Source organism: Podarcis pityusensis (assembly GCF_964106645.2).
Source record: "Podarcis pityusensis genome assembly, chromosome: 13".
Classification (NCBI taxonomy): domain Eukaryota; kingdom Metazoa; phylum Chordata; class Lepidosauria; order Squamata; family Lacertidae; genus Podarcis; species Podarcis pityusensis.
The window spans coordinates 55,328,408-55,354,774 of record NC_138038.1 but is presented as its reverse complement, the minus strand read 5'-3'; the positions used below and the strand labels follow the sequence as shown (position 1 = coordinate 55,354,774).

Sequence of the window (26,367 nt, the reverse complement as noted above, 5' to 3'; positions counted from 1 at the left end):
CGGGGCCATGCCGGGCGCGGGCTGGCGGCGGCACGTGCGCGCGGAGCTGCGGCGGCGGGAGCGGCGCGCGCGGGGCCTGCGGCTGCTGCTGGAGCGACGTGAGAGGGCCGAGGGGACTCCCCGCCACTGGGGCCTCTGCCCGGGGCGCCCTGGTCAGCGGGGCGGGGGACACATCCCGCAGGCCGGCTGGGAGCTCCTCCGCCCAGCCCCCTCCCCCGTTAGACCCCACCCCTCCGGCTCCGTTTCCCCGGCCACTCTGGGCAGCTCCCAAGCGAGGGTTAAAAACAAGGCAGCATTAAATAGTAAAAACTGCCTTCAGGGGTTTTTAAAGATAGGAGAGCTGCTTCTTTCCTTGGCATCTGGTGGGAGGGAGTTCCACAGGGCGGGCGCCACCACCGAGAAGGCCCTCTGCCTGGTTCCCTGTAACTTGGCTTCTCGCAGGGAGGGAACCGCCAGAAGGCCCTCGGCGCTGGACCTCAGAGTCCGGGCAGAACGATGGGGGTGGAGACGCTCCTTCAGGGATACTGGACCGAGGCTGTTTAGGGCTTTCAAGGTCAGCACCAGCCCTTTGAACTGTGCTTGGAAACATACTGGGAGCCAGTGTAGGTCTTTCAGGACCGGTGTTATGTGGTCTCGGCAGCCGCTCACAGTCCCCAGTCTCGCTGCGGCATTCTGGATAATCCATCTCCAGCCGCCACTGCCTCTTGGGGCAGGGAGTTCCGCCGTTTTAGGCGCCGCAGGAGAACGCCTCTCCCGCCATTCAGCCTCCTTGGCTGCCCCCAAGTTCTGCTGGGACCAAAGGGGGAGAAAAGCTTTCCTCTCTCCACTTTCTCCATGACAGTAGTCATTTTATCAGCTTCCATCATGCTGCCTCTTCCTTATCTTTTCTCTTGACAAATAAGCCCGCCCCCTGATCATTTTCCCCGTGACCCTCAGATGAAGGGCAGCATAGAACAGGAATAAATAATAATTGGGTGACCCTTTTCTGAACCTTTTCCAACTTGGCAATATCCTTTTTCGGGTGAGATAACCAGAACCACACAGAGTTATTCCAAATACAGACACACCGTTGATTTGCATAATGTCCATAATTATGCCAAGGATCCCTGGGGTGGGGATTGGCCTTTTTCGCGCTGCCACCCCCTGGGCCCACACCTTCGGGAGTCTGAAGATGTTTTCTGGTTAGACAGAAACTCTGGGAGGCTATAAAGCAGGGCAGAGAGGCGTGAAGCCTGGCAGGAGTTTCAAGGGCCGGGCAGAAAGGGCCGGAGGGCCGCTTCCCTGCCATAGAGTCAGAGTAGGATCTTCTTGGCTCTCTGCCTGGTGCAGAATCCTGCAACTGCTACTTTCCTGGCGCCTTCCAGAGGTTGTGGGACTACAACTCCCCGCAGCCACCAAGTGGCTTGTGTGTTTCCTTTGCTGTGATTCCTGCACCGCAGGGGGTTGGGCTGGATGACCCCTAGGGCCCCTTCTGCTGGCAACCATTGCCTTGAACATCAGAACCACCTGCTGGAGGGGCCAAAGTGGGGCCCCCGAGCCCAGCGTCCTGATCTCACAGCAGCCAGACAGACGCCTCTGATGGGAAGCCACCTGGCAGGATTCGAACACAAGAGCAGCTCTCCCCACCATTACCAGCAAACGGCCTTCATCCTCCCTAGTAGCCACTGATAGGCCTGTCCGCTGCAAAATTGCCCAACTCTCTTTTAAAGCCGTCCAGGTCGGTGGCCATTTTGCTACCTCCTGTGGGAGGGAGTTCCGCAGGTTAACAGCATGCTGCATGAAGAAGTTGCTTTCTCTCCCCAGCCTTTTGAGAGGCAAGTGGGGCAGTGGAGGCCTAGGGTGGGGCTGCCCTTTCTAAAAGCCCCTTGGCCCAGAGACCTCCTTCCTTCCCAGCCCCCTCCTGAGACGCTCCTTCTTGCTCTTCCAGATGAAAAACTGTACGGCCGCTTGGATGCTCTGCAGACCCTGCTGGCAGCGGCGGAGGAGGAGGGGCAGTGGTCCTGCCGGTGAGTGCGCGGGGTGGGGTGCTGGCATGGGGGGAGGACGGGCATTTGCTGAACTGGGGGGGGGTCCTCTTCTGGCTTTTTTCTTCTTTTTTATACATTTTTATTGATTTTTTAACATATCAGTTCCAACAGTCATACAACATATTTTCTCATAACATGTTTTAGACTTCTGTCAGCACCTCTGAAGATTTTCCATTCTTTATCACTTATTCTGCATTTCATAATTTCTATGTTGCGTTTAATTATCCTTAACTAATAATTCTTTTCGTAGTCTTCTAATATTTCAAATAATCCACCTTGCAAAACTGTTCATCACAATTACTTTTCAAATAGTTCATATGTTTACTCCAGTCCTCTGAGAATCTCTGATCCCGCAGAGATTCGAGGGTTCGAATCCTATCTGTTAGTTTATCTAGTCCCCCTCTTCTGGCTTTTTCCAGGCCCCCCCAGGAAGTGGCCTCCGTCCGGGTGCAGCAGGAGATGGAGCTGATCGAACTCCGGAAAGAGAGAGAGGAGGTGAGTGGAGGCTCCGCAAGGGCCTGGATCGGGGCCAGCTCCTGTGGCTCCGTCGGATTATGGAATTGTGGGGCGGGAGGAGCTCCCCAGGGGTCATGTAGTCCAACCCCTTGCAGTGCTGGAATCTCAAGGCTGACATCTCCCACAGACAGCCACCCAATCTCTGCTCCCGGGACAAAAAATGTAGGGGTGCAAATGCGGGAGAGAAATGAATAAGTGCTGCGCTTGCTTTGCAGTTGCACCAGCGGGTCGCCCTCCTGACGGACATCCTGAGGGAGGTGGAGGCAGAGAACAAGGAGCAGCGGGCAAAGTAGGAGTCTTGGTCTCTCTGGCCCTCCAGGTGTGGGAGGGGAGGGGGGCTCGGCCTTTTAAAGAAGCTGGGTGCAGCTGGTTCGCCGGCGTTGCATCCCAGCAGCTTTCCTTCCTCCGTTCCCCCCGTCTTTGCTGCAAAATTCACCAGGAAGCCCACAAAACGTTAGAAAATGAAATCTTTCATCGGCGGGGGTTGGGCTGGATGACCCCTGGGTGTCCCTCCTGGCTTTCTCTAGGATCCGGTGCTTTCTGCCCCTCCGCAGGACGAGGCGCCTGGCCCAGGATCTGGCTGCCCTGACCCGCCGGCACGAGGAGGCGCAGTGCCAGGCCTGGGCGCTTTCCCAGGAGGCCGAGGGGCTGCGCCGGGAGCTGGCCGAGGCGCAGGGACTCATGCAGGAGGCGCGGCGGAAAAGGGAGGAGCTGGAGGTGCGCTGGGTGCGCGAGAAGGCGCTGGAGGCCAGCCGGCTGAACCAGGCCAACGAGCAGCACGACCGGTGAGCAGAGGGGCTCTGTCCGGAAAGGTGCTCAGGCAGGGGGCTGGGGAGGTGCAGTTGCACCACGGAAGCCAAACGGAAGTCCATTCGACTTCCAAAACATTCTGGAACCAAGGCCCGGCTTCCAAGTGGCTGCAGCAAGCTCGATACAATACGATAATCTTTATTGTCATTTTCCCATACAGAACAACGAAATTGAAAAATCTACATAAGACATTCAAAACCCAACAAGCCTGCTATCCCAACCTGGTTAGCTCCCTAAAAACTGATACCCCATTTTTAAATACAATATACTCCCATAGAGACTCCTTACAATGCGTTTGGAGCCCTGTCGGATGTCCGGGTTCCAACCAACATTTGCAAACCAAAACACTCACTTCTGGGTTTGCGGCGTTCAGGAGCCAAAACATTGGAGTGCCAAGACATTTGGGTTAGAATTCATATGCTGCCCTCTTTGCACAAGGCTTTTCTTCCCTGAAATCCACTGCAGCCCCGACTCCGTCTCTCTCCCCCCCCCCCCCCAGGTATCAGCGGAGAGTCCGGCGCCTCCAAGAGAAGCTGCAGGAGGCGAGGGAAGCGGCCGGCATGTGAGTCCGTCTCCTTTTCCTGAGGGAGGGCAAGGGGGTGTCCCTCTCTGGTGGGGCTGCCATCCCCGCTGGGCCTTGAAGCTCCCTGGGCCACTCTGGCACGCAGCGCGGAGTTGAACTGCGGAACTCCCTCCCACAGGAGGCAGCGGTGAAAGGCGGAGACGAGGCAGATTCATGGGCCATCGGCGGGTCTGCTCCATCTCCGCAGTTGGAGGTGGCCGTGCTTCTGAATCCCAGTTGCCGAAGCCGCAGGAGGGGAGAGTTGCTCTTGCGCTCGGATCCTGCCTGCGGGTTCCCATGATGGGCGTCTGGTTGGCCACTGCGAGGCCAGGAGGCGGGACTAGGCGGCCCCCCGTTGCCCTGACCCAGCCGTGGTGTCCTTGGGGAACCTCCAGCTCCAGAGGCAGTCTACCTCCATTCCTCAGTTCTTGGGGGCATTTGCCCCTGGGAGAACAGGAGGAGGGGCTCCCCTTGGGGCCTTCCATGGGGGTTATCAGTCCTGGCACAAGGTTTTGGGGTGCCTTGCTCTCCCCGTTTTGTGATAGAGAGGACAGCTGCTTCAATCCTGCCTTATAGGGAGGGGGGGGGAGCCATTCCCTGCTCCAGGAAGCTTTGGGGTTGGGCTGCTTTGAGAAGGGAGGTGGGCATTCTCCACCTCGCCCTTCATCGTGGTGCCAATCCGAGGAGTCCTGGAGGGCACCTGGCTTTTCCCCAGCCATCTCTGGGCCCTGAGCACCTCTAATTTTCAGTGGGGAAACCGATGGCAGCCCCTGAAGCTTCCCATCCCTTTTCTATGGACCAGGCCCTTAAGATTAGTAGTAGTAGTAATAATAATAATAATAATAGAATTATCCTGTGTCAGTCACGCTGGGATCCTGCGTCTTGGCTGACCGCTCTGTGTGCATTGATCCCGGGTCTGGTCCTTATGTCTTAAAAGGCTGGAAGGACGGAGAGGGCCCTCTGGTGCAGCCCCTACAATGCAGGTATTGCAACTGAAATATTCATGGCAGGCGGCTACCAAACCTTTGAATTCTTGTTAAAAAATTAAACTTGTGTGTTTTTGCAACACTTTAAGTTGCCTGTTTTTTGTAGACCTGCTTAGAGATGTTTTTAAAATGTAAAGCGGTATTGAAATCACTCGACTCTGCTTAAAAACCTCCCAGGGAGGAGAGTCCTAGATTGAGCGTTTCGTTTTTCACAGTTTTAAATGTTTTCAATTTCCCTCTGCGGGGAAAGCAGGGTGCTGTTTTCTAAGAAGATTCAGTTTGTAGAGGCTGGCCATGCCTAATAATAATAATAATAATAATAATAATAATAATAATTTATTATTTGTACCCTGCCCATCTGGCTGGGTTTCCCCAGCCACTCTGGACGGCTTCCATAGAAACAAAAAATACAGTAAAATATCACAGATTAAAAACTTCCCTGAACAGGGCTGCCTTAAGATGTCTTCTAAATGTCAGGTAGTTATTTATCACTTTGACATCTGATGGGAGGGCGTTCCACAGGGTGGGTGCCACTACCGAGAAGGCCCTCTGCCTGGTTCCCTGTAGCTTTGCTTCTCGCAATGAGGGAACCGCCAGAAGGCCCTTGGCGCTGGACCTCAGCGTCCGGGCAGAACGATGGGGGTGGAGACGCTCCTTCAGGTCTACTGGGCCGAGGCCGTTTAGGGCTTTAAAGGTCAGCACCAACACTTTGAATTGTGCTCGGAAACGTACTGGGAGCCAATGTAGGTCTTTCAAGACCGGTGTTATGTGGTCTCGGTGGCCGCCCACAGTCACCAGTCTAGCTGCCTCATTCTGGATTAATTGTAGTTTCCGGGTCACCTTCAAAGGTAGCCCCACGTAGAGCGCATTGCAGTAGTCCAAGCAGGAGATAACTAGAGCATGCACCACTCTGGCGAGACAGTCCGTGGGCAGGTAGGGTCTCAGCCTGCGTACCAGGTGAAGTTGGTAGACAGCTGCCCTGGATACAGAATTGACCTGCGCCTCCATGGACAGCTGTGAGTCCAAAATGACTCCCAGGCTGCGCACCTGGTCCTTCAGGGGCACAGTTACCCCATTCAGGACCAGGGAGTCCTCCACACCAGCCCGCCCCCTGTCCCCCAAAAACAGTACTTCTGTCTTGTCAGGATTCATCCTCAATCCATTAGCCGCCATCCATCCTCCAACCGCCTCCAGACACTCACACAGTACCTTCACCACCTTCACTGGTTCCAATCTGAAAGAGAGGTAGAGCTGGGTATCATCTGCGTACTGATGGACACCCAGCCCAAACCCCCTGATGATCTCTCCCAGCGGCTTCATATAGATGTTAAAAAGCATGGGGGAGAGGACGGAACCCTGAGGCACCCCACAAGTGAGGGCCCAGGGGTCTGAACACTCATCCCCCAACACCACTTTCTGGACACGCCTTCTGAGCAGCAGCTGCCTTTGCTCTGAAAGCCCCCCACTTTTCCTTAGGAAAGGGGGGCGCCCAACTGCCTGCCCCCAACACGGTCTGCCCCTCTCTCTCGACGCAGGATTCCCAGGCCGGCAGCTGCAGAATCGTCCCCCAGCGACAGCACCTTCAGCACGTCTTGCGAGGAAACCAGCGCAGAAGGTGGGAGCAGCCCAAAGGTGGGTGTGGCGGGGGGCATATTTAGTCAAGTAATGTGCGCCCCACCTTTCAGGCGAGAGATTCTTCCAGGGCGGAAGGTTTCTAGGAAAGCATCAAGCCTGCATTCTCATACCATTTGACCTCGGTTTATTGCGATCTTGAAAACGACCAAGGGGCTTGGTAGACCGGGAGCCAGTGGTGTGACGCAGCAGCAAAGAAGGGGAATACTATCCTAGCTGCATCAACAGGAGCGTCCAGATCAAGGGAAGGAATAATACCGCTTTATTCTGCCTTGGTGAGACCAAACCTGGAGCCCTGTGTCCAGTTCTGGGCATCACAATTTAAGAAGGATGTTGACAAGCTGAAAGAGGGCAAGCAGGATGGAAACCAGGCCTGATGAGGAATGGTTGAAGGAGCTGGGGATGTTTAGCCTGGGAAAGAGGAGAGATGAGAACCATCAAATATCTGAAGGGCTGTCCCAGGGAAGATGGAGCAAGCTGGTTTTCTCCTGCTCCCTAAAAATAGTAATAATAATTTATTATTTATACCCTGCCCATCTGGCTGGGTTTCCCCAGCCACTCTGGGCGGTTTCCAACAAAATATTAAAGTACAATAGTGTGTCAAACATTAAAAGCTTCCCTAAAGAGGGCTGCCTTCAGATGTCTTCTAAAAGTCGGGTAGTTGTTTATTTCCTTGTTATCTGATGGGAGAGGGTTCCACAGGGCAGGTGCCACCACCAAGAAGGCCCTCTGCCTGGTTCCCTGTAACCTCACTTCTCGCAGGGAGGGAACCGCCAGAAGGCCCTCAGAGGAGGACCTCCGGAGGAGAGGACTTGAGGCAATGGCTTCAATTTACAAGCAGATTCCAGCTAACGTCAGGAAGAACCTTTCTTTCTTTTGTTGGGGGTCTTCAAGCAGTTTGGGTGGCCGCCTGTCAGGAATGCCTGAACTGCGATTCCTGGGGTTCCCCCTCAATCCCGCGGTTCTTAGCGCTCCTTCCCCTCCTTCTAGGTTTCAGAAGCAGGACCAGCAGAGTCCAGCCCCCCTCGGGCCTCATCCCCTCTGGGTCAGCGCGCAGCTGCAGGTACCCTTGCCCCTCCTTCCCGGGGAGTCGGTGGGGCAGCAAACTTCCTCCAGGTCCTTAACTTGGCCCCCTCTTTCTCGCCGCAGGTCCGATTCCCGAGGCAGCCCCCGCCCCGTGAATGCAGCCTGGCCCTTTCTGAGAATGTCTGCACGGCCGTCGGTCGGCTTGCTCAGTGGTCACAGCAGGCTTGCAATGGCACCCGGGTTCTTCATCTGGACCTCATGTCACGGAGAGCGTGCTGGTTGTGTGAATTGCTCAGGAAAAGGGGGCTAAGCCACACCCCACAACCCTGGAGTCCACAAGTTTTTGGGGGTCAGGGGTAGCATGGCCTCAAGCCCCCCCCCCCCAGGGTTGGGCAGCTACCGAAAGCCCCACATAGCTCTTCTGCGCGTGAGGGTCTTCCTTCTTGCAAAACTTGGGGGTCAGGGAGCGTCTGGCCCCACAGCGGTGCAGCAAAAGTGGGGAGTCCTTGCTGCAGATCTGAGAATCTCTGGCAAGGGGGCTGCTATTTTCACAGGAGCCCCCTTTCCACTTCTCCCACACACCCTCCCCGTTTTTAATGCTCAAACCACTTAATAAAAACTTCCAGACATCTGTTAACCGTTTTTTAATTTTCATTTGTTGCTCTCTGCTCAGACAATGTAGGAAACAATAATGGCCTTTTTCAAATTTCTTTTTACACGCATTGCCTGCCCTGCACCTGTTTGTACAGGGGGGCAGCCCTGCAAGGGTTTTTTTGGGGGGGGGACACAACTGGGCACAAAGCGCAGAGACGTTGGCACACACCTGCCCCCTTCGGCATTTGGGGGCATGGGGCGGGGCCCCCAATCCCAGGCAGACGGGCTCAGCTCACGCCCCCTTGGCCAGCAGACGCACATCTCCGGAGGGGGGGGGGTGACAGACAGAAGGGGCCTCCCAGCCCCCACTGATTTTTTTAAAAGCGAAAGAGGAGAGAGTTCAACTGACCAATTGTTTTCCCTAACCAGTTAAAACAGCATTTAAAAATAAGACATTTATATAAAGAGCAGGTGGGGAGAGGGGGGGTTGCCCAGAGAGATTAGACACACACAACGTGGTGCTTTTGGGGGGGGGGGGGATACGACAGTCAGACGATAATGCCCAATAAATGTTCCAGTGCGTTAGACAAAAATTTGGGAGGGGGGGACGGACGAGGACGGTGGCGTTAAAATCCATCTGTGGAGAAGATACGCAGCAGCAGATAAAGATTAAAAGCTGGGGGGGCAGAGGAGGTGGCGGCCCTCCCCCCTCCATTTTTAGTCACATTAAAAGCCCCCCCCAAATACAGCATGAAGACACAAGGCGGGGGGGGTGATGGCTCCTATAAGGAAGGAGGGGGGAGTAGAGGATGAGGCGACATTCGTACGGGGTGGGGGCCATTTCTCGGCTCTTTCCTCTCTCTCCGCCCCCCCCCAACTTGGCTGGACCTGTGGTGGTGGGGGGGGGGTGTTCCTCCCTCCCTAGCAAAAATGGTCGTCGTCTTCCTTGTCGTCCTTCAGCCCCTTCAGGCGCAGGCGGGCAAAGTCTTCAAACACAATGTCGTCGTCCTGCCCGTAGCTGGGGGGGGGGGGGAGAAAAAGGAAAGGAGAAAACGGGGGGGCAGAGTCAGGATGCTTTGGATATGCACAAAAACGGGGGCTTTTCTTTCCCCTTTGCACCCGTAAAAGATCTGCTTGTTTCCCTGCATTCCTACATCCCATAATTTCCTCGCTCCGCTTTTCTGCAGCAACAACCCTGCCAGGTGGGCTGGGGCTGAAAGGGAGAAACCAGACCCCCAGGCAAGCAGAGATTCAAACCCGGGTGCTCTGACCACTGCGCCACACTGCCGCTGGTAGCTCTCTGAGTAAGACCCAGAGGTCCAGCTCCTTTCCTGGGGGCCTGGACACAGGGGGCTGAATTGGAGGGGGGCCCTTGCAGCTGTCCCCTCCTCCTTGTGGGTTCTCCTTTCCGTTCCCCAAATGCTGACCCAGATTCTCCACTTTTAAACCCCCCACCCCAATTAAACTCCCTCCCACCCCTAAAGTGTTAGATGGGCAATGCAGACACCCCGTAGAAGTCCTCAAAGGGGGTTTGTGGGCTCCCCCCTATATTATCCCTGCCCTATATTAAAAAAACCCAAAAAACAACCATTCCAACTAGCAGAATAGAAAATAGAAATTTCAGGGTGTTGTAAGTTCTAAACTAGGACTGGGGAGCCCATTGGGTGACTGGGGCCCCCAAACCTCCCTCGTGGGGTTGTCGTTGGGGGGGATAAGAAGGGGAGGGGGACAACAAGGCACATTCCCTTGAACAACCTGGGAGGAAAGGCAGGGTATAAATGCAATAATAAATCATATTATTTGCTTTGTTTTTATTGCGCGTTTTGGGTTTCCATCTTGTGTTCTTATGCTGGGAACTGCCCTGAGTTCTACGGATGAAGGGCGGTATGAAAATAAGTAATACTACTAAATAATTGGGTCAATATATGGGAAATAACTAGGCACAGAGAGAGAGAGACGCTCTGGGCCCAGCCTGGCTCCCCCCCCCTCCCCGAGAGCAGGGCCTTGTGGGTGCTGGCCTCTGAGCCCCCAGGGAAAGGGCCAGACTTGTCTTACTTGGTTTCAAACTCGATGAGGTTGGTGTCAACGGGGGCGTCCGTCTCGGGGGCGGCTGGAAGGGAAACGGGAGGCGTGAGGTTCCTCTTCCCACCCTGTGAAACTCCCCCCCCTTTCCATCAAGCGCAGGTGCCTCTGGGGTGGTAGGAGAGGGCCTGCACCGCGATTCAGAGACTTACCCAGCTGAGGCTGCAAGGTGGGCGAGGCCTGGTCAGGCGGCTTGGGGTGCATGAGGACGAAAGGCAGCTCCACGGAAACATCCCTGGGGGGCAGGAGAGGATCGTGAGAAGAGCCTGCAGCTGGATCAGGCCCAAGGGAGCCCATCTGGCCCAGCCAAATGCCCTGTAGGACCTGGGAATGGAGGTAGACTGCCTCTGGACTTGGAAGCTCCATATGAAATATGACATATGAAATGGATGAGGCTGGTCCAGCGTCGAGGCTGAACAGGTGCCACATATATATATAATACATATAATATATATTTAGTTATTTAATCATTTTGCATTTTGCACATTGCATCTATACAACTCTTAATCTTACACAGACTTCCCGACTTATCTTCCACTGGCATCTTCCTTCAAATCCTTGGTTTGCTACAACTCCTTGGGGAGATTTTGCAGCCTGCATCTTTGCAAATCCCAAATATTGCACGATACTTTGCGTTCTCTTCTTTTTAGGTTGATTGGAAACACACACACACCTTTTTTTTTTTACTGTTGCGACTTGTCGACTGTAACTTCTGAAAGAACCCCAAAATATCCACTTATCTGCAATGCCAAGTGCCTGTGATTTATTCTAGCCTAGGTGTGTGTTTGAAAGTGGGCAAGAGCCGATGCAAAATCTAACCAAATTTAAATGCGCTTGGAGTGATCTACTAGAGAGCAGGAATCTCCCAAACATATCTTTGGAAGAGAGTTGGGATTTGGGGGGTGCGTGGGACAATGAGAGAAGAGCCACCCACCCGATGTTCATACTTACCCTCCCCGGGACACCACCAGCTTGACCTTGACCCGGTAGGAGACCAGGATGCCCAGGACCTCCTTGTTGGCACCCTCCTTCACACTGCAATGCCAAGGAAAAAGAAACAGGGGGGTCGCTCTGACCTGAAAAGGCCTCCCCTTTTCCCAACGCTCACATTTCTTACCCCTTCTCACCATCCATGCATTCCTCCTGTGCCACATAACAAACCAGTGTTCCCCAAAGTGCCATGAACTCACCCCCAGGGGCCCCTCCCCTCCAAAAAGCATTGTTCAGAACAGCGTTTTTTTTGCATTAGCCCGTAAAGAAGACTCAAAGCAGGAGCAGCTAATGGCCAAATTGTTCAAAATCCAACTGAAACTAACTGTATTTTACTTCATAAAATTTATATACCGCTTGATTGTAAGGGGAAAGGCCTCAGAGAGGGTTTTACAAAAAGGATAAAACAATAAAATTGTCGCTAAAATTGCAAAACCACAATGGAACACACTACAAGCACCGTTTAAAACCGCAGCAGAATAGACTGAAACTTGTGCAAACTCATCTCAACAGGAATGTTCAGACAAAAAGAATAGAGTGAAGGCAACTGTGCGGGAAGATATCAAGGCAGGGGGTTCCAAAGTGTTGCTGCTACCACTATATATTATTGATAATAATAATAATATTTATTTATTTATGCCCCACCTTTTCCCCTGAAGACTCAAGGCGGTCAAGTGATCTCGCAGAGAAGCTGGTCCCAAGTTGTTAGAATCACAGCCTCAACAAATTAGCGGGGACCCCAGTGGACATCTAGTCCAACCCCTTTTTAAGGGCTTTATATACTAAGAGTAACACCTGGAACTCGGCCCGGGAGCAAATGGGCAGCCAGCACAGGGGTTGTGTGCTGACTGGGTCTCCCCTCCTGTCAGCAACCGTGCTGCAGCATCCTGTACCCAGGGCAGCCCCACAGAGAACACCTTGCAGTACTGAGTGCAATCAATCCAGCAATCCAGGGTGAGCAGCTCTGCAGTGTCCGATGTTCCCTGTCCCCTTGCCTCTTAACCCCCCCCCCGGAACCTCCTGCCCCCCTCCCCCCCCCACTAGGGGTCTGCAACCCCCGTTTGGTCCCTCTGCAGTCCTAAGATTCCTGCACAGCGGGGGGTTGGACTGGATGACCCCTGGGGGTCCCAGCCTTGAATTGCTGGACTCACATGGTGGAGGAGGCCAGGTTGGTGTCTTCGTGCTTGAGCTTCCCGTCCAGCGCCAGGCCCCGCTTCTCCCGGTTGTTGCTCAGCAGCGGCGTCAGGGTGTAGACCTTGCAGAAGGTGGAGCTGGGCGCCACTTGATCGCTGGCGGAGGAAGCCGGAGAGAGAGGCGTCAAGGTCCCTGCCGGCCCAGCGCGGCCCGCCTGGCAGGAACGGCACAAGCTGCTTTCTACTGAGTCAGGCTGTTTGCCAGCCCACGTCAGGCAGGACCCTCTTGGGGCTCGAACCTGGGAACGGCCTGCAAGGCAGCTGCTCTAACCACTGAGCCCCCGTGGCAAGCAGGGCTGCAGGGGACAGCGTCAGGCCAGGGCCAAAATAATAATTATTATTTATTATTTATCCCCTGCCCATCTGGCTGAGTTTCCCCAGCCACTCTGGGCGGCTTCCAATCAAGTGTTAAAAACGAGACAGCATTAAATATTAAAAGCTTCCCTAAACAGGGCTGCCTTCAGATGTCTTTTAAAAATAAGGTAGCTGCTTATTTCCTTCACATCTGGTGGGAGGGTGTTCCACAGGGTGGGCGCCACCACCGAGAAGGCCCTCTGTCTGGTTGAGACTCCGGCATTGCAGAGGGTTGGGCTGGATGACCCTTGGGGATCCCACCCAGTTCTGGGATCCGATCTGCAGGAGTCTCCTCCACTGGAGTCTTTAAGGAGAGAAGGGCGTCCCCGAACATTTCGACGCTTGGGGAGATGACGAATGCAAGGCTGAGCTTTCCGAAATCACCCACCCCGCGTCCCCCCGCCCCAATCCCGGTTCCGAGGCTGGAGACTTACTCCTGTTCGATTTGGGCCACGGGGCACTTGTACTGGGCTGTGCTGAAGAGGCAGATGTCCGCATATTGCCGCACTGCAGAGTCAGGAGGAAGGAAAAGCGTCAGGGGATGTCCGGAGGAAGCCAGGTCCAGGGAGTGCCAAATGGGGGTGTCGGGGGTGGCCCTCAGCTGGCTGCTGGTCCCCCATACACCCCTTTTTTCCAAACCAGCAGAACCCCCCAAAGCGCTCCCCCCGGCTCCACAGGACCCCCCTTTCCTACCGGACACCTTGACTTTCTTGACACTTTTGCTGGAGTTGTTTGTGACGTGAACGTTGACGCTGATGGGCTCCCCGTGATAATAAAGCTGGAGGGGGAGAGAGAGAAGGGGGGGTCAGGCTACAGGGCCAAGGGCGGGCCCCCAAAGGGAAGACCCTCTGGGACCTGGTGCCTCTCTCTTGCAACACCCCCCCAAGGGGCACCGTCCCCCCAAATCATAGCGGGGAACATCGACCGTGAAGCTGGTGACCCCAGAAGGACAGGGAACCTGCAACCATTGCTGCCAAGAGTCCCACATTCGCAAAAGATCCGTCTTTGGAACTCACTGCCTCTTGACGCCTTTTTTCAGAGCCCCCTAAAAGCTAAAATACTCAGGGGAAAATATTCTCTTGACCTGCTAGACACCTATTGTATGGAACTTGACAGTCGGACAACAGATACTTTGTTTGGATACGTATAGTGATATTTGGAATGAGTTTGCAAAGAATGTCTTATTAGGTTTTGAACAGCTACACTTGTACAGTGAGGGGGGGAAAATATTTGATCCCCTGCTAAATTTGCTCGTTTGCCCCCTGACGAAGAAATGACCAGCCCATAATTTTAATGGTAGGTTTAATGGGAGGGTGTTCATCAATCTCCGACTTTTGTCTTCTGGGTTTCTGGAGGTTTTCCTATTGTTATTCTGACAGCTACAATAAACCTCCCATTACAACTATGAACTGGTCATTTCTTTGTTGGAGGGCAAACGGTCAAATTTAGCAGGGGGATCAAATACTCCCCCCCCTCACCGTATCAGGGATACAACATCATTTATTTCAATGTATGGAAATGTACTGATTTTATTTCTGCATCTTCTTTCTCACGTATTTCCTTTTTCTCTTATCTTTTATAAATGAAATTACTCTAAAATAATAGTAGTAATAACACATTACAGTATTTCTATGCCGCTCTGGGTGGCTTCCAGCAAATTTAAATAATCAGAATTATCAACTATTTTAAAAAGCACTGATTTGCTCAGACCAGCCTGAGGATACTGGTGTGTGTTTTATTCTGCTTTAAGGGTCTTTTCCCTCATTGCAGGAACTTGCAGGGGGGGCATTGTGGGGAGGGGGCAGCTATTGCAGGGGTGGGGGAGACTGGGACTAGACGGGGGCTGCTTTTAAGAAGGCCGGGCTCCCAGGGATTCTTGAGCTACGGTTCACACCTTGCAGGGCGTTGAGCTGCGACTCCCGGATTCCTGACTGGTGGCGAGGGCCTGCGGGGGTCTCAGTCAGAAGCACGTTTCACACCCGCCCACCCCGCAAATGCACATATGTGCATTGCAAAGCCCCCCCCCCAATAAATACCTCCTTGTCGAGCGAAGCCTCGAGGTGCAAGGAGCGGTCGGACATCAGGAAGTGGCGGGTGGTCTCGGCCATGGGCTGGGGGCCGGGCTTCTCCGGGGCATATTGCACTTTCCGGATGACCAGGCGGACGGAATTCCTGTGGTCGGGGGGGGGCAAGAAGGGAGAGGGGTTGAAAGAGGAGGGGGCTGCGGCCCAGGACGCCTGGGTTCTCCTCAAGGCAAGTGAGGAGGGGGCAGTTCAAAGCCCGATTAATCCGTTGCATGAACAGAAGCCCCCCCTTTAGGAATCTCAAGGTGGCTCTCTTCCCCACTGCAACCCCACAACAACCCTGCGAGGTGGGCAAGTCTGAGAGAAGGGGGCCAGGATAACGGGCAGTATATAAATCGAGCAAAGAAATAAATAGCAAAGAATTAAATACAGGGTCGGGCCGAACGCTTCTCCCTAGAGAAAGGTATTTTCTGGCCTGCTGCCAGGGATCCGAACCCAGAGCCCGCCATGGGCAAAGCAGGCGGAAAAGGGGGCAAGGGGCTTCACAGGAAATGACACAGCCTTGGCCACCCGCCCCACAGCCTTCCCTGATCAACCGCAGTTCCTGCATGGCAGGGGTTTGGGCTGGATGACCCCTGGGGGTCCCCTTGAAAGTCTTCCATTCTAGGAAACTCCCAGAAGTTTGGCAGGGAAGACTGGGCTACGTAACACCCAAAATAACAATAAATCTGTGGGGTTTTTTTTGCAGTTTCTCAGCCAAAGGATTTGTTTGCCCGTGAGGAACAGCCCTGCAAAGCTGGCTCACCTTTTGTGAATCTTCTCATCTTGAATTTTGGCACAAAAAGCCCGGATCTCAAAATCGACACCACAAGCCTGGAGGAGGAGGAAATTGGGGGGGTCCACTTAGTGGCACTGGTGGTTCCCCCCCCAAGCTGCCCCATAAGCAGCTCTGCCCCATATGCTGCTTTCAGGGCAGAATCCACACGGTTCTATGCCCCGAACCCCCAAAATCTGCCCCCACCCCTTCAGAACCCCCCTACCTTTCCTGTGTCCTCTGGACCCGGCTGCAGCGTCACAGAGCAGGGCAGGTTCTGTGGGATCTGTGGGGCGCAGAAAGAAATAAAGCAGTGCAAAAGTTTGCCCCCTCAACTCCAACTTTGGGGTCACCAACCCCACCCCCAAGGGGCCCCCACCCCAAGGACTTCTCCTCCGAGTCCCTGACCCCCTCCCCCGCTTTCCTCCCTTGCCACTTTCTCCACCCCATGCGCAGAGACCAGAAACCGAGGTAACAGCCCTGCGGAACTCCCTGCCACTGGAAATGCAGCAGGCGCCTTTCATGGCAACTTTCTAAGCCAGGGGTTGGGCTAGATATCCCTTGGGTTCCCCTCCAACCTGACAGCCCTTTGATTCTGTGACAGGGGAGGGAAAGGAAATCATAGAGCCACGGAACTGCAGAGAGTTGGAAGGGGGGCCCCCCAAAGGGCAGCTATCCCAACCCCCTACAATGCAGGCATTTTTGGGGTGCAAAGGCTGAGTGGGCTTGGTCCCTCTCTTACTATGAAGCTGAAGGGGTGGGCGTTGGCCCCCAGTTTCCGCAGCAGCCGCTCCTGCAGGCGGGTGAGGGGCTCGGCGGTCTCCTCGGGGGGCGGGAAGGCCTGCCAGGAGGCCAGGAAGAGGTCCTTGCGGAAGGAGAGGCCCAGCACGTCCAGGTCCTCGCGGCCGTAGCGGAAGGCGCAGGTCAGCGTCACAAAGACTGCGGGGGAAGAAGGGGGACAGGGTCAGGCCCCCCAAGTCCCACAGCGCAGGAGCCAAAGGGGAGGGCAAGCGCAGAAAAGGGGAACGGGAAACAGGAAACTGTTCTCTCCCCCCCCCCAAAGATGCAACCCAGGCATTTAGGATTTTGCGGTTTTGCAGAAAGCAAGGGCTTCGCCACTTCTGCTCAGTGACGGAAATCAGGGGGCGACTCCGCCGTGACCAACGTAGTAACATGCTCAAGCAACGCAATTTTCCTTGCCCTCCAGGCATCTGATCTCCGCCCCTAGCATGGCACTTCTTATCAGTTCCCCAGAGGAGGAAGCAAAACTATCAGTACAGTCCAGGGTCGTTAACCTACTGCCTGTTTTCTCTGGCGAGGTCTTGAGCAGAAATTAGAGAATTAGAGAAATTCTGAGTCATCTTCCTTTCACACTCCCAGCTGCTCTAATCTTGCGCAGAATGACTGATAATCAAACTGTGAACTGAATTATCTTCAGGATAGTATAGAGACCACTTGTGAACAGGAAAAATGGGTTTGTAGGTTGACCGTTTTTCCACAGAATTACCCAGATAAGTTTCCTCTGCTGCCCCCGCCCTCCTCAAATGATCAGACACTGAGCAATTTGGAGCATCTTAAGGACTGGAGACAGAAAAACCAGGCACAGGGCCTTCTCGGTAGTGGCACCCTTCAAATGTCAAGGAAATAAACAACTATCTGACTTTTAGAAGACATCTGAAGGCAGCCCTGTTTAGGGAAGTTTTTAATGTCTGATGTTGTATCGCATTATTATTATTATTATTATTATTATTATTATTATTATCATCACTAATTCTGTTGGGCGCCACCTGGAGTGGCTGGGGAAACCCAGCCAGATGGGCGGGTATAAATAATTAATTATTATTATATATTATTATAAAAAGAGAGAGAGAGAGACTCATTTCCAGGCATAAATGTAAAGTTTACACCTGCTTTTACTTCCCAGATTAGCCCTGCTGGGCTCCCATCAAGCCCCAAACAGCTGCCAACTTCACTGGCGTCAGGAGCAGGGAAAATCTCTTTTCTGAGAGCGGGAGAACAATACTTCTCTTCTCTAGGCTGACGGTTTTAATTTTTTTCTCTCTGAAAAGGCTTCCCTGAGCTTGGCGGGGAGTGCGGGAATTAGACAGAACAAATCTTCACCCATTTGAATACCATCTTCAGATGGCACAATTGGGATTTTGGGAATTCAAAGGGCTTTGCTTGCAAAAACGACTTCAAATGGCACAGAGACGGGTCTCCTGCAACTCTCTCTCTGTAGAAATTAATGTGGCAGAACTGTGGAACTGCCTGCCTATTGATATTGGCCTCAGCTGAACACTTTCTGCGCCCGATAAAAGCAGTTTCATTCCGAAAGTCGCTGCGAGTTTTAACCTGCATCCAGACTTTTGCCATTTCGACCTTTCGAACATTTTAAATTATTGCTGTTAATTTTTCCCATCAATAATTTATTTTCAGAGGATAATATTCTCTTGAACGACATACCTACTATATGAGATTTGGCAACGTGATTAGATTTGATTTTCTGTGCCCTTACTAGGGCCGAAAGACGGATCTTGATGCGTTGCGAAGATGTAAGCCGGCCAGATGGACAAGGTATGAATAATAAAATTATTATCATTAATGTACGGCTCCAATTAATCAATAGATTGAAGAGCTGACTATCCCTGCCGTCAGTGAGCAGATTGCTTAGAGATGAGATTTGGAACTCTTTTGTAGAAATACAGTAGGTTAAAAATTGTATTAGAAATAACTGTTTGGATAACATCTCTATTAGGTAAGTATATATGTAATTGTTAACTGTTATAGCGATATACCGCACCCTGAAATAAATAGTTATTTTCCATTTTTATTTTTGTAAACCGCTTTGAGTTTCTTTTTCTACACGCAAGCAGGTCCCAGAGTGCAGCAGTTAGAGCCTTGGGACCTGGGAGAGACGTGGGTTCAAATCCTCCCACTTGGTCATGGAATAAGCTCCCTGCAAGGGCGTGGCCTGGGAGAGGCGGCAGGGGCTGCCTCTGAGCCCGGCCTCCCCCCCAGAGCTGTCGTGGGGATTCCCTGGGGACTAGGACCTGGGAGGAACCAGGGTTCAAATCCCACTCGGCTTGCTGGCTGTGACTTCAATAAATAATAATAATAAATTTTTACTTGTATCCCACCCTCCCCAGCCAAAGCTGGGCTCAAAGCGGCTAACAACAAGTAAAAATGAGGACTGGTTTCAGAAGAAACTGAATTATTTGGGTAGGTCTGAACAATCTGGGGCAATTAAAATGTTAAATGTTAAATAAACCTTGTGGAGGGAGGAGTGTTAAGGTATATAGAAGTGTACATATGGCTGATTTGAATATGTTATTGAATATTATTGAATATGTATATTATTGAATATGTATACCCAATGTATCAGCTGCCTGGGGGGTTTCACTGTGTTTTGGTGGTTGGTAAAAAATAAAATATTTAAATAATATTTTTTTTTTTAAGAAACAAGTAAAAATAGCACAGTGTACATAAAATCACACAGTAAATTAATTAAAATACATTCTAAAATCAGTTCAGAATCAAATTAATGGCAACCATTGGGCTAGAGTTCTGTGAGGATTACCAAAGGCTGTGCCCTGACCAAAGGCCTGGTGGAACAGCTCTGTCTTGCAGGCCCTGCGGAAAGATGTCAAGTCCCGCAGGGCCCTAGTCTCTTGTGACAGAGCGTTCCACCAGATCGGGGCCACAGCCGAAAAAGCCCTGGCTCTGGTTGAGGCCAGCCTGACCTCCCTGTGGCCCGGGAACTCCAAGATGTTTTTGTTTGAGGACGGTAAGTTCCTCTGCGGGGCAGACCGGGAGAGGCGGTCCCGTAGATACAAGGGTCCTGGCCGCATAGGGCTTTAAAGGTCAAAGCCAGCACCTTAAACCTGATCCTGGACTCCACCGGGAGCCAGTGGAGACCTAGCCTACCTTTCAAGGTTGTTGTGAGGACTGGATGGTGGGGGGAGAGACAGAACTATGCAAGTCACCTTGAGCTCCTTAGAGGAACAGGTGAGATTCCTGCCTTGAAGGGGATTGGAGTAGATGACCCCTGGGGGGCCCTTCCAATTCTATGATTCTACAAAAGGCACAATAAATAAATAAATAAAGGCAAACAAGCAGAAATCAGTGCTCCCCCAAATTCAAGCACCGGCCCCTCTCCTTGCCCCCCTGCTTACCCTTCCGCTCCTTGAGGTATTCAGGGTCCACCAGAACGACACCATCTAAGGGGGCAGAAAAGAAACGGGGGGGGTGAGGGGGGGAGTGCAAACCTCCATTCCCACCCACGTCGCCCTGGACTGGTACAGCCCAAACAGCAACACACACGCCCCAGCCCCGCCCCCGGTTCTAGACTTGATAATCTGATAAGGCCTTTACTTGGGACCCTTGTCATCCCCCCCCCGGGAACTGGCCTCATTCCATGCCCCCATTTTACAGTTTCCCCTCTTTGGGTTTCCATCTGTTCCCAGGACGGTTCTCTCCATTTGGTTCCACATTGTAAAATGAAATGGTTCCCACACATACACATACACCCAAACTAGTCTCACGGACTTTAAATTGCAATTTCATTGCTGCCTACATTTCTGACGCTGCGTTTTATCGTGTTGCGGTCAGGATCCCGTGGAATGCAGAGAGGGGCAAACAGTGAATAAACAAACGAGGTGATTAAAATTAACAATTAAAAAGCAGGCACAGTTTATGGCATTGTGTGTGTGTGTCTTTGGGCGACAAGCGACAAATGTTAAATAAGTCAGCTTGCGCAGATTATTAAGTCGTTCCTGTTATTCTTCTTCCTTATTGATAAGTTTATTGTTTATATTTGGGGGGGTGTTTTAAAAATAAATAAAAATAAAGCAGTGTATAAATTTCATGGAATAAACAAAATGAAACCAATAAAGTTACGATACAAAAAGCTAAAAGCTGATTAATACCCTTTACAATTTTCAGTGTGTTTGTGGGGCAGGTATTGCTTTGGTTTTGTATTCGTTTCAATACACATTTGGGGTTTGGGTCTTGTAATTTTGTGCTAAGATCTACAGGTGAAGGGCAGTATCCGAATTTATTAAGGTACACCTCTATGATCTACTATCACTGTCGAAAAATGTGATCAGACTCTAACAGAACTGCAAGAATATTTGAAAGCCATGCCTATTAAAATACGGTACATGTAATTAAAAACTACAGCAGCACAGCACTATTAAAGCCCTTTGCTTTAAAAAAGACCCGGGTTCAAAAGCTGTGACCCCCGGGGGGGGGGACTCAGGGACCAGGCGCTGCCTTCCTGCAGTCTTGAGCTCCTTGCAAGAAACTAAAGGGGTCTAAAAGTGCAGTTTTTAAAAAGGCAATGTCCCCTGAATGGAGCCGGTGGGGGGATGACTTTGATGGACCCCAAATAAATTGGAAGGGCCCACCCCATAACTCACTTTCCTCTTCTCCCCCCCTGCACCCCCGACTGCCCCAGGGGCTCTCCCCCCCTCTGCCCCCTACTCACCTACGGGGTCCACTCTGTCCAGGTGGTCCACAAAGTCCCTCTTGCCCAGGTAGACGGTGAGCTGGAGGGAGGAGAGGCAGACCCCCATTAGGTGGAGACGAGAGGGGACACCTCCTCCAGGGGGGGCATCTCTAGGGAAACAGCCCCTCCCCCCAATCCAACATGGCAGGGGGTGGGCTAGATGGCCCTCGGGAGCCCCGCCTGACTCTACAATGCCCGGATTCCCTGGGGATTTTTCAGCAGAGGTCGGGGGGGGGGGCATCTGTCAGGGATCCTTGGTTGCGGCTCCTGCATGCCAGGGGGTTGGGCTGCGTCACACCCGGGGGGCCCTTCCAAACCTACGGCTCTCCGATTCTGTATCGGTGGCACAGATAAGGGTCATAGGACACTGGAAATACCCCAAATCTTGTGAAATCAAGTGTCTGCCCCCCCTCACACAGCCAAGGCCCCCCGTCCTCTCCTCATCCTCCCCCAAGACCTGGAACTGGGGCCCCTTAAGCACACTACCAGCCCCACCCTCCTCCTCCCAGACCAAAATCCATAACCTGCAAGTGGCTTTTTGGGGGAGGAAGCTGCGAGGAAGGACCCCCCCCCCCCCATCGCCATCCGCCAAAGAGCCCCACCTGGCTGCTGAGCTGCTTCCGATAAACCTGCACCCCCCGAGGCGGCACCTCGCACCAGATCCGGTCCAGCTCCAGGGGCTCCATCCTGCCCTCCCCACGTCCTCCGTTGGTCCCAGCTGCCCCCCCTTCACTTCCCCCCCAGCCCCAAACGCTGTTTGGCCTGCAGCACTTTCTGGCTGCCCTACCCTGCCTGGAGTCTGCGTTGTGGGTTGCCCCCCAGGGAGGGAGGGAGGGGGCAGCATCACCACGGAGACGCCGGGAGTCAACAAAGAGCGTTGGAGGCTTGGGAGGGACCCCAGGGGACATCTAGCCCAACCCCCTGAAACGCTGCAAGAACAGCCAGAGGATCCCTGGCAGAGGTGCACCCGGGCCTCGCTTAAGAACCTCCGAAGAAGAGATCCCCCAGCGCTCATCTAGCCCTAATAACCCCCTAATAAACCAGGATTGGGGGGGGAGAGAGAGAGGGAGAGAGAGAGAGAGAGAGAGAGAGAGAAAGAGAGAAAGAGAAAGAAAGAAAGAAAGAAAGAAAGAAAGAAAGAAAGAAAGAAAGAAAGAAAAGATATGTGTTTGCCTGCCTCCATCCTTGCCTCTCAGCTGCCGTGCCCAAGATTCAGGATTCCACCAGGTGTTTTGTTTTGAAAGCAGGGCTGGCAGCCACACGCACCGGGTTCCTCGCTGCCCCCCCCAAACAAAAGCCCCACCATCACCACAAGGGTGCTTCCCCCCTCCCTTGCACCAACAGTGGTTTTCTCAACCCCTCAAGATCACCCCCCGCAACCAGCTCAAAAATGGAATTTTCCAGTTCATCTCCTCCGTGCCCTCCCTGCAAAGTGCGGGAGCCCAACTCTCCTCCTTCAGACTCCCTGAAAAGCCAGGCCCCCCCAATCTGTACCTCTGCCCCCCCTTCCCACACCCCATCAGCAAGAAGAGAGATCTCTTTTGGCAGGGGTGAGGCGGGGGGTGTTCTTGTGCAACTAAGTTTATAAAATCAATTTATAAAGAATGCAAAATTATGCACGGCATGAAGAAACTGGGCAGAGAAAAGTTCCCCCTACTATGACATGCAAGGAGGCTGAATGCTGGAAGACGCAGGAAAGAGAAAAGTCCTTCTTCATTCAGAGTTGAACTGTGGAACTCCCTGCCACAGGAGGCAGCAATGGCCAACCAACCTGGATGAATTTTTAAAAATCATGGAGGAGGGTAGCGGATGGACATTAAACGCGATGGAATATGCAAAAGCTCTGCTTCCAGAGGCAGCAAACTGGAAACTCCAAGAGGGGAGAAGCTGCTCCTGAGTTCGAATCCTGAAAGGGTGTATTTTGCATCTGGTTGGCCACTGCGAGAAGAGGCTGCTGGGATGGGTGGGCCTGATCCACCAGCCAGACCCTAACGCAAGAGATCCTTTTTGCTGCACGTGGTGGGGAGAGAAGGAGCGCCACCCGCAAGGAACGAGGGGGGGTTATCAGGCGACTGACAGGTGGGGGGGGGAGAAGCAGAGTGTGCAGAGCAAGGAGAAAGAGAGAGGCAGCGGCAGGCGGGACTCAGTTCCTGGTTCGAGTGTCGCGCTTGCCTGTTGGGGAGGAAGGAAGCTGGGCGGGGGAGGGCGGCTGACAGGAAACCCACAAAGGGAGAGATGGCGAGGGGGGGGCGGAGAGAGGAGGCCACATGAATAAACCGTTAAACGTGCCTTTTTGGCCAGGCACCAAGCTCAGAGCGGAGGATTTGGGCTGACTTTGCAGGAAATACTACTGCTAATATTATTATTATTATTATGATTATGATTATTATTTGTACAGCACCCATCAGACTGGGAAGGGGGTGTTTTGCAGAGGGAGGGGGAGAAGCCGGGTGAAAGGGGGTCACTTACTTTGCAGTTGGGGCTGGACTTCTTGAAAACCCTGTTTTCAACAGCAGAGAGGGAGAAAGAGGACAAGGCAGTTAGGATAAGTGGGGCCCGTGCAGCATCTCCCCCCCTACAAGTAGGACACCCCCCCAAAAAAAGAAACACCGTCCCTCCCCCCACCCCCTTCTCCTCTCCCCACCATTAAATTATCCAATGCTCCAATGCTCAGGCCGGCTCCCTCTCTCCCCCAGGAACAGAAATCCACCACCAGCAGGGCTTAGTACAATGTGTTGCCGTGGGAACCGCATCAGGACCAGGTGCCTGAGGGTTGCCGCAGCAACGGGAGCAGCTGTCACCCTGTTGTCAAGGGGTTGGGTGGGGAGGGCAAAGTCCGCTGGGGAACCTCTTTTCCAGCCTGGGCATGGCGGGGGGGGGTGTCCAGCCCAGCAGAGACAGAGGCTGTCGCTGGGGGTCCCGCCAGCTCTGCTGTGCCCACACGGGCTGGCAGCTGCTGCTCTCTGGACGGACCCAGGCCAGGAGTCTCCCCCAGCCTGGAAATGCCATCTGCAGGATTTGAACCTGGAGCGGGTGCCACTGAGCTCACAAATCGCAGCCCCCATGAGCCCCATCTGGAAAAGTAATAATAATAAACCAGCCATCTCTTTCCTTGCCCCCCCCCAATCCAAACTTTTGGCACAAGCACTCTGAGACCTTAAAAGGAACGGGATGGTGATGCAGGAGAATTTAAGAACACGCTGCACTTATTCCAAATATCCTGTTCTCCTGGGGGGGGCTCTTGCCCCAAAGGGGGAGGGAAAGGGGTGGGGAACAGGCTCTCAGGACCCCTCCCCAGAACCGTCTCCTCAGAAAAGGCCAATGTTTCTACCTTGGAATCTAGACTTGGAAGGGATCCTGTGGGGTCATCCAGCCTCACCCCGTGCAATGCCTTGCCCAACAAGAGACTCGAACTCACAACCCTGAGACAAAGAGCTCTACTGCCTGGGCTCTCCTTCACTGGAATTTTGTAAGCAGAGGTGGGGCAGCCGCCTGCCGCGGATCGGTCGGGGGTCCCTTCCAGCTCTGCAGCTACAGGGCCCCCCCTTATAAACACCCCTCCCTCCCTGCCCTGCGGAAGCCCAAAGGAGGATTCATCAGGGCAGGAAAACCGGGGAGGCAGAGAGACCTGCCACCTGCCCCTCCTTTCTCCGAAGTTCAAGGGGGGCTGGCCATCACCGCAGGGAGCGGCGCTGCATCCTATTGCATGTTGGTGCAGAAACCTCCGTCCTGGGCTGTCTGGGGGGGGGGGGAGCCTGGCAGAGCGGAAGAAGAGCTGTCCAGAGGGACGGCGGGTGCGGAGCAGAAAAAGTTATTTACACCCTCTTCCAAATGTCACCCTGCAGATGACTTCCTGTTTTTGTGCAGAGATGGGGAGGCGAGAAACCGCTTCCTTATAAATGGGCCGTTTTCGTTCTCTCCCCCTCCCCTCTGCGCTGGAAAATCATCCCGTTTGGGGCTTTGTGTCTGGAAGCAAGTTGAGGAAAGCAGGCAGAGTGGGTAGAGTTCAGACCTGGGTTCGATTCCCGCCCACCGCCCACAGAGCCTGGGGGGCTGCGCCCGCTTTGCAGGGCTGTCCTGGGGATGGAATGGGGAGGAGTGAGGGCCTTGGGGGGAGCAGGGTTCCAATCCTGCCCACTTGGCCATCCCGAAGGGGGCAGCCAGTGTCTGCCTCTGGGCCTCGCAGGGCTGCTGTGAGTCTTGAAGAAGCACCTTCAGCTCCCAGCGCAGGGTATGAATGCAACTAATAAAGGGGAATAACCGCCCTGGCCGGGTCCGGCCCCCTCTCAGCTCCGGGTCCAGAGGCCAGAGTGTGTGTGTGTGTGTGTGTGTGTGTTGTGTGTACACAGGCGGACGTGGCCGGCCCTCCCTCTCCCCCCACAACATCTGGGGTTCTGGTGCCAACTCCCGCCTGGCTCCGGGAAGAGGTTAATAGCCAACTAATAAAAGTAAATAACGGAGGGGAGAGAGGGAGGGAGGGAGAAGTAACTTCTCTTTTCTGCCCCACCCAAGGCAAGGGGGGGGGAGAAAGGGCACCCCCGCAAGAAGCATTGGGAACAGACATGCCAGCTGGCAGGAGTCTGGGCGGGGAAGGGGGTCCCCCCCCCGGGGGGAAATGGCAAGAGAGCCTTTGGGTGCTGGGGCGGCTGCCAGCCCCCCCCCCGCCTGGTACCCCAATGCCTCCTGGCTCAGGCACGGCAGCCCCCCGGGAGGACGGCGGGGCCCCCTCCTTGCAGCCAAGTCCACCCGCCCCCCCCGAACCCCCAGCCCTTCTGCGCAGTCTGGGACCCGGACGCCTGGGTCCTCGGGGGCAGCAGGGGCTCCAGCCAGCGGCCAGGACACCTGGGTTCTCCAGAGGGGTGGGGTGGGGGGGAGTCTTGAAGAGGCGCTCGGACGCCTGGGTCCCCCAGCGTGGGGGCGCTTTGGTCAGGGGACGGCGAGGGGAGCCCGAGTCCCGGGGAGGGGGGAGTCCGGGACCCCTGGCCCCTCCTCGGGGGGTCTCGGACTCCTGGGTCCCTTGGCGGGGGGGGGCGCCCGGACGCCTGGGTCCCTTCCTACCTGGTTCCCGCCTTCTCCCCCATGCCGCCGCCGCCGCCGCCCGCCTTCCTCCTCCTCCTCCTCCTCTAGCGCTCCGGCCCCGAGTCCGGGCTGCAGGGCGGAGCGGACCACAGTGAAGCCATGGCTGGCCTCCGGGCCGCGGTCACGTGGGCGCCTCGGCAGCCAATCCCAGGGCGGGCCCGGGAGGCGGGGT

General features: G+C 54.0%; 3 protein-coding genes across 9 annotated transcripts in view; 1 reads left to right on the top strand and 2 right to left on the bottom strand.

The window, feature by feature from the left end:
* The window catches only part of LOC308460984 (uncharacterized protein), a 165,564-nt gene that overhangs the window by 23,550 nt on the left and 115,647 nt on the right, over positions 1-26,367 (bottom strand). The window lies entirely within an intron of this gene.
* Positions 6-8,196, top strand: LOC308461008 (uncharacterized protein). Of its 7 annotated transcripts, none has more exons than XM_080977580.1 (9): positions 6-98; positions 1,928-1,997; positions 2,423-2,522; positions 2,759-2,832; positions 3,098-3,328; positions 3,853-3,915; positions 6,378-6,533; positions 7,524-7,596; positions 7,683-8,196. In XM_080977580.1, the coding sequence occupies exons 1-9, from the start codon at positions 8-10 to the stop codon at positions 7,917-7,919; spliced, it is 1,095 nt and encodes a 364-aa protein (XP_080833706.1). In that variant the 5' UTR covers positions 6-7; the 3' UTR covers positions 7,920-8,196. The 7 variants fall into 7 exon arrangements, with proteins under 7 accessions (XP_080833706.1, XP_080833707.1, XP_080833709.1 ...); XM_080977581.1 differs by having other exon boundaries at positions 1,928-2,006; positions 2,447-2,522; XM_080977583.1 differs by lacking the exon at positions 6-98 and adding an exon at positions 545-1,021 and having other exon boundaries at positions 1,928-2,006; positions 2,447-2,522.
* ARRB2 (arrestin beta 2) lies at positions 8,189-26,333 on the bottom strand. The gene is made up of 15 exons (XM_080977576.1): positions 26,175-26,333; positions 23,586-23,616; positions 21,096-21,156; positions 19,783-19,827; positions 16,353-16,549; positions 15,837-15,896; positions 15,602-15,669; positions 14,809-14,944; positions 13,466-13,550; positions 13,207-13,279; positions 12,377-12,514; positions 11,187-11,270; positions 10,388-10,470; positions 10,209-10,263; positions 8,189-9,171 (listed from the first exon to the last, which is right to left on the bottom strand). The coding sequence occupies exons 1-15, from the start codon at positions 26,195-26,197 to the stop codon at positions 9,075-9,077; spliced, it is 1,236 nt and encodes a 411-aa protein (XP_080833702.1). The 5' UTR covers positions 26,198-26,333; the 3' UTR covers positions 8,189-9,074.

Bases quoted from the DNA above. Each gene is read 5' to 3' on its own strand.
- LOC308461008 (XM_080977578.1), top strand. From the start codon at position 1,771: ATGCTGCATGAAGAAGTTGCTTTCTCTCCCCAGCCTTTTGAGAGGCAA. The intron at 1,998-2,422 runs GTCCTGCCGGTG...TAGTTTATCTAG, and splicing joins GCGGAGGAGGAGGGGCAGTG to TCCCCCTCTTCTGGCTTTTT. The intron at 6,534-7,523 runs GTGGGTGTGGCG...CCCTCCTTCTAG, and splicing joins AAGGTGGGAGCAGCCCAAAG to GTTTCAGAAGCAGGACCAGC.
- ARRB2 (XM_080977576.1), bottom strand. From the start codon at position 26,197: ATGGGGGAGAAGGCGGGAACCAG. The intron at 23,617-26,174 runs GTAGGAAGGGAC...TGTTGAAAACAG, and splicing joins GGGGAGAAGGCGGGAACCAG to GGTTTTCAAGAAGTCCAGCC. The intron at 10,264-10,387 runs GTAAGTCTCTGA...TTTCCCTTCCAG, and splicing joins CACCTTGCAGCCTCAGCTGG to CCGCCCCCGAGACGGACGCC.